At 41.6% G+C, this 11685-nt stretch overlaps 1 protein-coding gene across 1 annotated transcript in view; it reads right to left on the bottom strand.

Annotated features, from left to right (window-relative positions):
- The window catches only part of SLC44A5 (solute carrier family 44 member 5), a 191274-nt gene extending 187950 nt beyond the window's left edge, over nucleotides 1-3324 (bottom strand). The window contains exon 1 of the mRNA XM_006021764.3: nucleotides 3238-3324. Within this exon, the coding sequence (XP_006021826.1) occupies nucleotides 3238-3250 (13 nt within the window). The 5' untranslated portion in view covers nucleotides 3251-3324. The remainder of the gene's footprint in view (nucleotides 1-3237) is intronic.
- Nucleotides 3325-11685: the final 8361 nt, after the last annotated feature.

The raw sequence follows: 11685 nt of genomic DNA, 5'->3' as shown, positions 1-11685 counted from the left end.
GGGGGCACGCTTTGAGAGGCCCCACAGAGCCAGGCGGAGCAGCCACAGCAACTCAGCACTGCCGCCAGCTTCACATCCGGCCGCTCAACACCTCCCTGCCACTAGATCTGCCACCGGCTTCCTTGCATCTGGGGGCGGGGCCCCACATAAGCTGATTTGCCCTAGGCCCCACACCCTGCTTGGATCGTCTCTGCACTCAGGTTTCAAACACTGAGATGAAACCAATGTGTTTCTGGCAAGGGAATTCCCTTGCCATGTAAGGATAGCAGAAACAGCTGTTTGCAACACCACTCCCTTTCTGTAGAAGGTGTTCTAGGGTACAGACAAGTGAGCATCTTATGGGACCCCTGTTGCTGCTCTGTGTTATACCAGATGTTGGTTTTGTATTCAGCTAGCCTCAGGAACAGGAGAGTTATATATTTATATGGTTTGGGACCATCTCCGTCCCATCTGGCCTGTGTCTAGCCTCACTATTATAGATGCCTGAAACAATTTGATTGGGAGGAGATATTTTGATTGTTCATCTCACCTGACATTTGTTCAAGGACACTGTGAGTATTTTTGGTAAAGAAGTTTGGATCAGAGGGGGAGGCAACAAAGGGAGTGAAGAAACTGGCTAGATATCCAACCACCAATGATCTCTGTTACAGTAACTTTCAGGGCCTCTGGCCAGCCAGGCTCAGCTGGACTGAACTCTTGAGATTTCATGCCTGACTTTGATCCATGACTAATGTGGCTGCCCCGCAGGCCATTCAACCTTTTGGTTGCTTGCAGATGTTAAAAAAAAAAAACACCCAAAAAACCTCACACTTTACCGAAAGAAGCAGCTTGTTACTTCATCCTGGCTCTGCAGTGCCTGTGTAGATTGGGGGCTTTAATGGGGCTTCATGGTGCTTTTATCTAAAGCTGATTCAATCAACTATTAGATAAAGGTACCAAAAATGCTCCACTAAAATGACTGGATCTATACAGGTGTTGGTCCAGCTGGGTCCAACTAATGTGATGCCTCTTCTGAGCATGCGTGGGGCTTGGTGTGGGAGTGTGCCTAGTTTAAAGTAAAGCACCAGGGTTTTTTGGCGGGGTTTAACATCTGCAAGCCTTTAAGCACACTGTAGCCTCAGGCTTTAGGTAGGCATGCCTTGATAAGAGACTCAGTCTACCCTGGGAAGCCTTCTGTTCACTGTTGTCTCTGTTTCTCCTGATTTAGCTTCAGCTGTCCTTGACCCTGCTCCTGGATCTCCCTGGAACCAAGCACCTGGCTCTTGATTCTCTTGGCTTCTGACCTTGGCTTGCACCCCAGACTACATCTCTTGGATATCTGCTCTGTGAACCCAGACCCTGACCTGATGCCCCTGTAACCTACACCCCTTCCCCCTCCAATATCCTGGCTGAAGCCTCACAGCAAATATTCCACAGAAAATGGATTATGTTCAAAGGGGAGGCTGTCTTATCAGGTATAGTCACATTTGAGCAGAGTCCATTAGAATCTTGTTTTTACTGCAAAAACAGGTTAAACTAAATTATTAGAGAGCAATAATATTACATTTATATCAATAATTCTAATGAATCCTCTTCCAGTCAAGTGAGGAACAAAAGCAAGCAATTCACTTGAAAGTTATGGGTCTCAAAACCAATACATAAATGTTCAACTGATTAATGTTCCAATGGAGTTGCAAACAAGCTAACCAAATTGTCAACTGGCTAATGGAATTTCTCAACAGAGCAATTTATTAATTAACAGCTAAAATCAGTATATAGGCTCACTGCAGGAATTTCCATGACCAATTAAAGGCGCCTTCAATATATAAAAGACTTTCTTTGGCTGTCTGTCTGAAATTACCCCTAGTAAAAAATTGCCATTCAGTGCTTTCTACTGGATATTCAAGTGCACACTGGAAAATAAATATGTTCTAGGAGTTGTTTTAAAACTTCACACTCTACTGAATCAGTGTTTTATCTGCTCCAAGGATCTTGTATAGTGGTTTTTTAACCATGGGTCTCTAAATGCTATATAAAGATGGGAAGCATCACTTTCTCCATAGCTGAAAATCTAGTCCCAGCACACTACCCTCAGCACCAGGATTAGAACCCGTATCTCCTGTATCCTAGGCCCACGCTCTACCTACCAGCCAACTCTGCTATGAAAAGAAACCAGAGTAAATTTATACAAGTTCAAAGTGTAACATTTCCTGATATTGCTGTTCCATGTATACAATGGCTATATTCTATAATGGTGTTAAATGACCACCAATGGGAGAGGACTTGGCCCCCACAGTCTCAAATGGAAAATTAGATGGTCTGTGGACAATGCCTCTACCCCTCTGGCACTTCAGGGTGCTTTGTCCATTAGTTCCTGGAACAGCATTTTCTTTGTTTTCTTCCTGCTGGCAGCCAGTGCTAGTAACATCAACTCTCAGGCTACTTATTATACGGACATACCAGAGGGCAGTCTGTCAGTTCATGGGCTCCCCTAAGGCACAGGGGGCATCCCTCTAGTGCTCCCATGGCTGGAGGGCTTACCTGTGAAGCTCTCTAGCCATAGCATTGGAAGAACATCTATACCAGTGACTCTCAACATTTTGTTGGTGTGGCTTGGATGAGTGGTTCTAATCTAGTCTACAGGCTAGATCAGGACCTGTGAGCCACTATTGGGCCTTGCACTACTTCTTGGTGCCCTGTGATACTTCTCTCAGCCCTGCACCACCTCCCTGAGGCCAAGCCACCTCCACACTGCCTCCAACTGGCTTCTGTGTGGCCAGATGAGGCTCCAGGTCACCTGTGTGTGGATCCAGCATGCATCTGGCCTATGTGACTCCCTGTAGGTCCAGAAATTTGGTAGCATGGGAGCTGCTGTCAAATTTTCAGACTCCTGAGGATCTCTGGGGGCTGGATGGCATGGCTCTGCAGACCAAATCGAGCCCACAGGCCAGAGGTTGAGTACCTTTGGTGTATACAGTCTAGCCTGCAGGCTATCTTTCTACCAGAAGAAATGTCTTCCAGGAGAAATGAAAGATTGTACATAGCTTAAATTCAAACAAGATGGAGTATTTTCTCCTCTTTTAGACACAACATTTTCGGTCTATAAAGGAGCTAGTCCTATCCATAAAGAAGGAGAAACTTGCTCATATGAGAAACCTTCACTTGTTTGCAGACTCTGGAAGTCCAGATTCAACAGACTATTTATGCTCTGAAATGCTTTAAATTAATAGATAACAGACTGAGAAATACGGTCTTTACCTTCAACAGCCATTCTGTAGGGCTTTTCAAACTTTTTATGCTACAGCTGATCAGCTCCAGAAACACACTGGTGAGATGTTCTTGTGCCTGCCATGACAATATCCAGAAACAGATTTCAGCCCACAGTGCTGTTCACATGGATCCCTCTCAAGAGCTCTACATTCACTTATACAAGAAGCCCAGAAATACATTGGATCATTATTGTATTAGGACTTACATTTCGAAGATACATAGGGTAGAATCAAAATTATTGAATGTTTCCCTAGATTATTTTCAATGGTGGGGAGAAATTAAGTTTGGTTAGGGAATAAACAATCATAGTTTAGACAGGTTAGATGCTGGCTAAGGAAAGAAAATACAGTGTGCATGAGCTGAATTTTAATATTATGAAGCAACATCCATTCTGATTATTCAATCAGCCAAACAAGCCTGACACATTTTCTAATGAGATATTGTCTGCACAATGATAGTGCTTCTGTTCTTCCTGGTCTGTTGATTCTAAAATATTAGAGACTGGACTTTTTTTCTTCTATTTTAAAAAATTACTTTAATATTTTTCCCTTAACTTATATAAATATGTATATGTTCATTCCTTTCTTGCAGTCTTTATTTTTATCAGGTAGCAATGTTTCACTACATGTCCCCAGTCTCCCTCTCTCCTAATGAAGCTTCAGTAGCAGTACTTACCCTCTGGCTGGATAGATGCAATGCCAGGCCTCTCTTTAAACTGCAATTAATGCAGGATGATTAATTGGAATAGAGATTATTCTCACAAAGAGCTTTGGATGCATCTCATCCCAACTGGAAACCAAGACATCTATTCATGCAGCCAAATGGGGGTGGACTGGTGCAGTAAGGGGCATACTGGAGGACACATTTCAAAGTAAGTGTGGGAGATTTGACAGGAGCAATTTTGTGGCCAAGAATAACAGCAGGCTTGTCCATATGTCCATTATAAAAATGAGTTGCCCACCAGTTATACTCAGTAGGTGTCCATGTGGCATTAAACTAAAAAGGGATTTTGGTCTTTCTGCCAGCAAACAAAGCGGATGCTTAGAAAAAGAATGAACTGTTCCAAAATCCATTTCTGCATTAACATTTTGTATATAGAAAATTTTGGCATTCTGCATACAGATGGTAGGAATTACAATGTAGGAGAGCATATCAGATTCAAGATGACTTGAAGATGTGTTTCCTGACGAGCTATTATTTGATCTTAACCATAACTCTAATAATCTTTCCTAAGAGGAACATAGCTGTACACAAACACCTTATTATACCTAAAGATTAAGTTTCTATCAAGTAAATCCAAATACATCATAGCAAAAATTCAGAAAATGTAGTATGTATAAGAAGATATAAATAGTTTGACAGAATGCATAACTACTTGCATGTGGCTTCTGAAAAAGAATGCTAATGAAATGATTTCTAATTTTTTTGAAAAGGAAGACAGCTCTCTAAATGGAACTCTAACAGAACCTTATTAACATTTATTGTCACTGCACAAGGTTAAGATGTTAACAGGAATAGGTCTTTGATGGTTTGTGAAGCTTGCTTTAATTGCTGAAAAAGAGAACTGAGCAGGTCATTTTAATTTTTTTAAACTAACAATAGGAAGAGCTCACTAATACTTGGGTTAATAATAAAAATACCCTGCTCTTAAACAGCATCCTCCATACAAGGCTCTCAACCACAAAATTTAGCTTTAATATCCTCCCAAGATAGGGAAATTATTATATGCTCAGTGAATATTAAGAAACAAATGACCAACTTCCCCGGGATCACATAGGAACTCGGTTACAATCACGCATAGAAAAACAGCATCCCTCACAAGACCAGTCATAAGGCTCTCTCCTGGTTTAAATGGTATACAAAAAAGTACACTAAAGGAATGTTAAAGCTGCACATCATGGGTGCATTTACATGTGCTATTAAATTGAAGTAGGCTTACTGAACAGTAAAAATACTGCACAGCAAGCCTACCCGGGAGCACGTCTACACATGCTCCCTCTTAGGAGCAAATTTGCTTTCAATGGGAGCAGCTCAGTACAGAGCTGCTCCCACCTTGCTCTGCCCCCCTACAGTAGCCAGAAGGAGCACAATGCTTCCCCTGGGTGGTAGTCTGGAAGGTTTTATGCAGGGTATCTTGTGGCAGGGAGCACAGGACCAGTGATGGGGCCAGAAGAGCTCTGCTGGCTGCAGTGGCAGCTGTTTCCTGGTCTGGTACACATCAAGAAAGGTCCTGATGTGCACAGGGCTGGGAGACAGAGCTGACTGGGGACAAGCCCTGTGCCCTCCAGGGCTTCCCTGCACAGCCCAGGGCTGGCCAGGAACTGTCCCATTCTGTAGCGCTTATATGTCAGGAAATGTCAAGGCTACTTTGCTCTGTAGTCTTACGCCTCTAGTGAAATATATTTAGCTAAATGTTCACTGAGTATTCCTCCCCTACCCTCCACATACCCTAACCCTGACTCATCCACCATACAAGCCTCTCTCTCTACACTTTTTACCCCAGCTTCCTTCACTACAGAACCCTGCCTCATTTATCATCTAGTCAATTTTAAAAGCAGTGAAGATTTCCATTTTCAAAATAATCGGTAAATATAAAAAACCAAGAAACAAAATTAGATTGATTTTTTAAGCTTTAGGCCTGGATTTTGTTCTATTTAAGTATTTTCCACTCATCAGAAAATTCAAGCAAAATTTTGTCCCATATTTCACACTCCCTCCCACTCATTTTTTTTTCCATTGTCAAAACTGCTTCTGTTGCTTCCTGTACTTCTTTGCCAGGAGTTAGCATAGTATAGCAAAGCAAATGGTACTGTGATCAACAAATACTGGATATACCCAGTGTCCATCTTATTTGTCATAGCTGGCCCTATTCCTATACTTAAGTTTACAATAGCTTTGAGTGTGTTATCTGCTCAATAAAGTGAGTTTAAAAAGTAGGCCTGTTCTACTTCTTTAAATGACCTTCCCTCCATACAGTCTGCAAATCTGTCGTACTGATGAGCAGATACGTCATTAAAATCCAACATGATCCAAGTAAGTAGCTTCCCTTATCTAGGAGAACATTTCCAAATCTCTTTCTATAACCTACATCAAGGTCTACAATGACATTTGTCATATGTCTACTTTTCTAGTGATTTTTTTTTTCTCCCAACTGCCTCAGCCAAAATATTTATTTCTCTGCAGATTCCGCATTACAACTCACCATAAAACCCTGAAGGAGTTTGAGAGAAATAATTTTCAGCTGTAAAGAAAACTTGCTACAGTGAGACTTTTGGCCAGTTTTATGAGAGCTACAATAGAAAAAGAGAGAGAGAGAGAGAGACTGGTTAGCATTCAGCAGTAGAACTTGCAATAAAACCCAGGTGCTAGGACTCCTACATTTGTTCCAATCACCAATTAATAATAATGACATTTTCAGTTGTCCAACTAATTGTTTATCAACAGATTTTATAAAGCTAAATTGTTTGCATAATTTAAGTCATTTGCCAAAAGTAGGAACATTTTCACAATGCGTCCTTAATATTTTGTTGCCATCATTTTGCTAAACAAACTCCAGAAGCTTTGCTTCAGTTATTTCCATACCTTCTTCCTATATATGTCACATTGCCTTCGAAAACTCCACTTCTTTAAATTTCACATTGCTATTCATCTTCCTTTTTCAATTATCTCCCTATTATTTTTATATCCTGCTTCTTGAAAATGAACAACTCCAAATCAGCAGTGTTTAAACTGTGCTCCTAATTTTTTCATGATGTATATTTTCCATTTGCATTTTAGCTTCATGTTAATGAATTGCTGTCAGCACTAACTAAAGATTTTTTTTTTTAATTGAAGCTGTAATTTGGGAATGGTGCATCCGTTTCCATAAAATCCTGCCACTGCTCCTCTCCCATTGAGTTAGCTGCTCTGATCTTTGAGTTATGTTTTGCATTCAGGCCAGAATCAAAGTAAAATTCACTAAACTTCCATTTTGCTGTGTACTAGAAGTGCACACACCTCTGTGGTCCCCAGCCAACACATATTTCAGATTCTTAGCTGACACATGGGTATCCCACTGAGCCACGCTGCTCATGAGTCGAAATGTTTGGAAGGTCAGGATCTACAGCTTTTATGTCATAGCTTTGTGAAACAACCACATCCTGTGAGATGCTATACATGCATTTAACATCCCACATAAATGGCAGTTATTCAAACTATGAATTTTTGACAGTAAGACTCTGCCTGCAAACCAAAGGCATTATATAGTCTTATAGTTTTCCTCAACTAAATCCCTCTTTCATATCCCTACCATCCAGAGAACAACTGTTTTTATCCATAGATACGCAGATGCTGAGGCCTCAAATTCTGCAGAAAAATACAAAGTGAAGCTTTTACCCCTTTAGTGAGAAAAAAGAAAAAAAAAACCTCCCTGGGTTTTTTGAAGAGTACAATATACATGTACCTCTGATGTACCCCTCTTGAATTCCTTGCTTTCAAGAAGAAGATACCCTCTAATCTTGACAATAATACTGCATAATGAAGGAAAGATTTCATTACTTTATGCAACTGTATGATCTCAAGTAGTTTGTTTTCTTTTATTATGGATTTCCATCTCTTTTAAAGCTTATTAACCCACTCTGATAAATTTCTCCGATAACTGTTTCTTTTAATTCATTTCATACTGAGAAATCAAAAGTATTAACAACTTGTTAGTTCATTCTATGTCATATGTTTTTGCAAAATCAAGAGACCATCTTGAAAATGTAAACATATCCAATTAAGAAAAGATGATTAAAATCTCATTGTAAAATCAAGTGCATGATGTTAATTTGTTAAATTATATCTCATCTCCCATCTAAAGTATATTTCTTAGGTCAGGGAATTTCAGCAGATAGCTTTCAAAGAAAGAAAATGCTTAGAAAAAAATATTAAAAGCTCTCTCTCAGTTTCATGCCACATACCCTTTGCATGAAACTGGCCCTAAAGTATGTTTCCATTCTACACCAGGATCGTCTACCATATAATTTCCTGTTTGTTTTCCCAAACCCTGAAGTTTATAGTCAGTTTCAAGCTCCAGTTCCTTATTTTGTTGAGTGTGGTGGGTCCACAGATCTCAATGGGATTTATAAAGAATCTATAAAATCCCTTTCCCAGACATTGGGCATGCTCCCCATAAAGTACAGATCCCACAGATGTTTTAAGTCTATAAAACCTTTCAGTGCCTGTAGACATGCGGGATGCCTGCTTGGACACGCTATAATTACAGTGCATTGGAGCAGACTCAATAATTAGCACACTGCAGCAGCTTCAATGTCTTGTACATTCAGCATCCCTGTGCTTCAAAATGGCAGCAGGGGCACATTAATTAAAGCTTGTTGAACGCTAACTAAAGCACCCCTGCCGCCATTTTTAAGTGTGTGATACTGAATACATGAGATGCTGTGGGCACTTTAATTACAGCAGCTGCAGAGAGCCACTCTAGTTAAAGCATGCGTCCCCCCAAGCCCCTAGAGCACATATAAAGATGTCCTTTTTTTTTTCACCCTCCCTTCACCTTCTGTGATTCCCAGAGGACTGGGCTGGCCTAAACAGACAAGCAGCACAGGCAGCAAATTGAAGGGGGCAGCAAAAAGGATGCATGCATGCAACTTATACGTGCTCACTGGGGGCTGCCTCAGGAGTTTGACCATGTGCAGAAGTGAGCAGGGCAACTCTGAGCCGCTGGCCTGGGGCTGACTGATGCCTGCCCTCGTGAGGTCCCCGGTGCAAGGGAAAACGACAAAATTCCATTTCTCTAGGATAGCAAACAGTCTTGTGCTGCTCCTGCTGGAAGACAGGATTTTTTAGCATTTCACTTCCTCTCCTTGTAGACTGCCTTGTCTCCTTTATCACTTGGCAGGGGGTGGACCATGCCGAGTGGACAGTGCTGAAACAGACCTCCACGGCAGGATTTCTGTATGCAGGATAAGCTGGTTCTAACTGGTCAGAGACCTCCTGCACAACAAACAACAGGACTGAGTGTCTCTCCAAGTTTGTTCAATATATGGAGTTATCTACCCTTCCTGTCCTCTAACATGTGCGTTTAATCTCTACCTTCAGCGACTTCTAGCATACCATTTGAGCTGGCCCATTAAGATTTAGTCAGTTCTCCTCAAAACTGTGCCTCAGAAACACCTGAACACAATCATCGTCCATGCCATGTATTTCCTCGCCTTCGTGTCCAACTATTATGGTAAGTTCTGAGTCATTCTACATCTGTCAGCATGCAGGCCAATATTTATTCTACCTTGATACGCATTATGTACAGAACTTGGCAACTCTGGGATAGAATAATAGAAAATTAGGGTTGGAAGAGACCTCGGGAGGTCATTTGGGGCCATCCCCAACTATATCATCCCAGCCAGGGCTTTGTCTAACCAGATTTTAAAAACCTCCAAGGATCGAGATTCCACAATCTCTCTGATTGTTTCTTTGCTACAATTTGAGACCACTGCTCCTTCTTCTGTCATCTGCCACCATTGAAAACAATGAAGTCTAGCTTCATCTTCTTTGTAACCACCCTTCAAGTACTGGAAGGCTTCTATTTAATCCCCCTCAGTCTTCTCTTGTGCAGACTAAATACACCCAGTTCCCTCAGCCTCTCCTCCTACATCATGTACTCCAGCCCCCTAACTATTTTCGTTGCCATCTGTTGGACTCTCAATTTGTCCACATCCTTCCTGTAGTGAGGGACCCAAAACTGGACACAGTACTCCAGATGTGGCATCACTAATGCCAAATAGAGGGGAATAATCACTTCCCTTAATCTGTTGGCAATGCTCCAGCATACAGCCCAGTATGCCATTAGCCTGCTTGGCAACAAAGGCACACTGTTGACATATACCCAGTTTATTGTTCACTGTAACCCCAAGGGGCAGGGCAGAGCAGAGCTGCTGTCTAGCCAGTCAGTCCCCAGTCTGTATTAGTGCATAGGATTGTTGCATCTTAGGTGTAGGACTTTGCATTTGCCCCTATTGAACCTTGTGGGATTCCTTTTGGTCCAATTATCCAATTTGTCTAGGTCTCTCTGAAACCTAGCCCTATCCTCCAGTGCATCTATTCCACCTCCCCAGCTTGGTGTCATCCACAAACTTGCTGGGGATGCACCTCATCCCCTCTCCCACTGATAAAAATATTGAACAAAACTGGCCCCAGGAATGACCCCTGGGGCATTCCACTTGATACCAGCTGCCAACTAGACATTGAGCCATTGATTACTACCCTTTCAGCCTGACAATCCAGACAATTTATTCACCGTACAGTCTAAACATCCAACCCGTACTTTCTGAGCTTGCTTACAAAAATATTGTGGGAGATCATATCAAAAGTCTTACTAAAGTCGATGTATAAAGTCAAATTCACTTCTGTCCCTGCATCCACAGAACCAGTCATCTCATCATAGAAGGTAATCAAGAGTGGTCAGGCATGGCTTGCCCCTGGTGAATCCATGCTGACTGTTCCTATCATCTTCTCCTCCAAGTGTTTAGAAACGGATTCCTCGAGGAATGGAGCTACAAGAATGGATGTGTTGAGGCCGTGGTTTAACGAGTTCCCCAATAATGGCCTTTTTCTGTGGAGAGAGGGAGACCCACCTCTACTGTTCTATTTTGCTGTCCTTTCTCCATCTCCTCCAGAAATCTTTACCTCTGTAAGGAATCAAGCTGCAATTTTCCTCAGACATTTTGTTTATTTGTAATGTATCTGTAGACTTGCTATGCCCAGAAACTTCCTCAGCAGCCTTCTTCTGGCACAGAAAAGGAGGCTGAAATAAAGTAGAGTTATCTGACTCTGGGTCTTTTGAACTGTGTTCATTGACTCCCCTGACACTTTACTGGACTAGTGGACACTGTCCAGAATTCTCTTTTTGGTATTCCTATTTTGGTATTCTCTTTTTGACTGCCCTTATTTTGATCCATTCCCTTTTCTGCTTTGCTTTTCATTACTGCCCCAAAGACATTTACTTGCCTACTGTGTGACTTTTCCCCATCCATCTGTTGAAAGGGAGGTTTTGCCATTTTTGATACAAGGGAATCAGAGGCTCTAGAGCGTTTCATTGGCAACAGGTTCACTTTGGTTTTTTTCAATCTGCTTTTGAAATTGCAAAATAAGCTCTAAGACACCTGTATGGAGGGATATTTTTGTCATGGTGCTGGCCACAAGCTGGTGTGGTGAGCTTCTCAAAATACTTTATGTTCTATTTGTCACAACATTCAGAAATGCTCCAAGGGTCATCCAACTTCATGATTTAGCAAGGACAAAAAGATAGATGTATATGTGTATGCTGTGTATCAGTTGTTTCCACTCAAAGCTACTTTTTCTTGATTATAGTAGCTCTTTTCTATATTACATCCAGGCACAACTTCGTTTCTAGAATTAAAGGGAGCTGGGCACATGCCAGGAAGAAAACATGTTCCTAAG

This window comes from Alligator sinensis, unplaced genomic scaffold (assembly GCF_000455745.1).
Source record: "Alligator sinensis unplaced genomic scaffold, ASM45574v1 scaffold853_1, whole genome shotgun sequence".
NCBI lineage: Eukaryota > Metazoa > Chordata > Crocodylia > Alligatoridae > Alligator > Alligator sinensis.
This window is presented reverse-complemented; position numbering and strand designations above follow the sequence as displayed.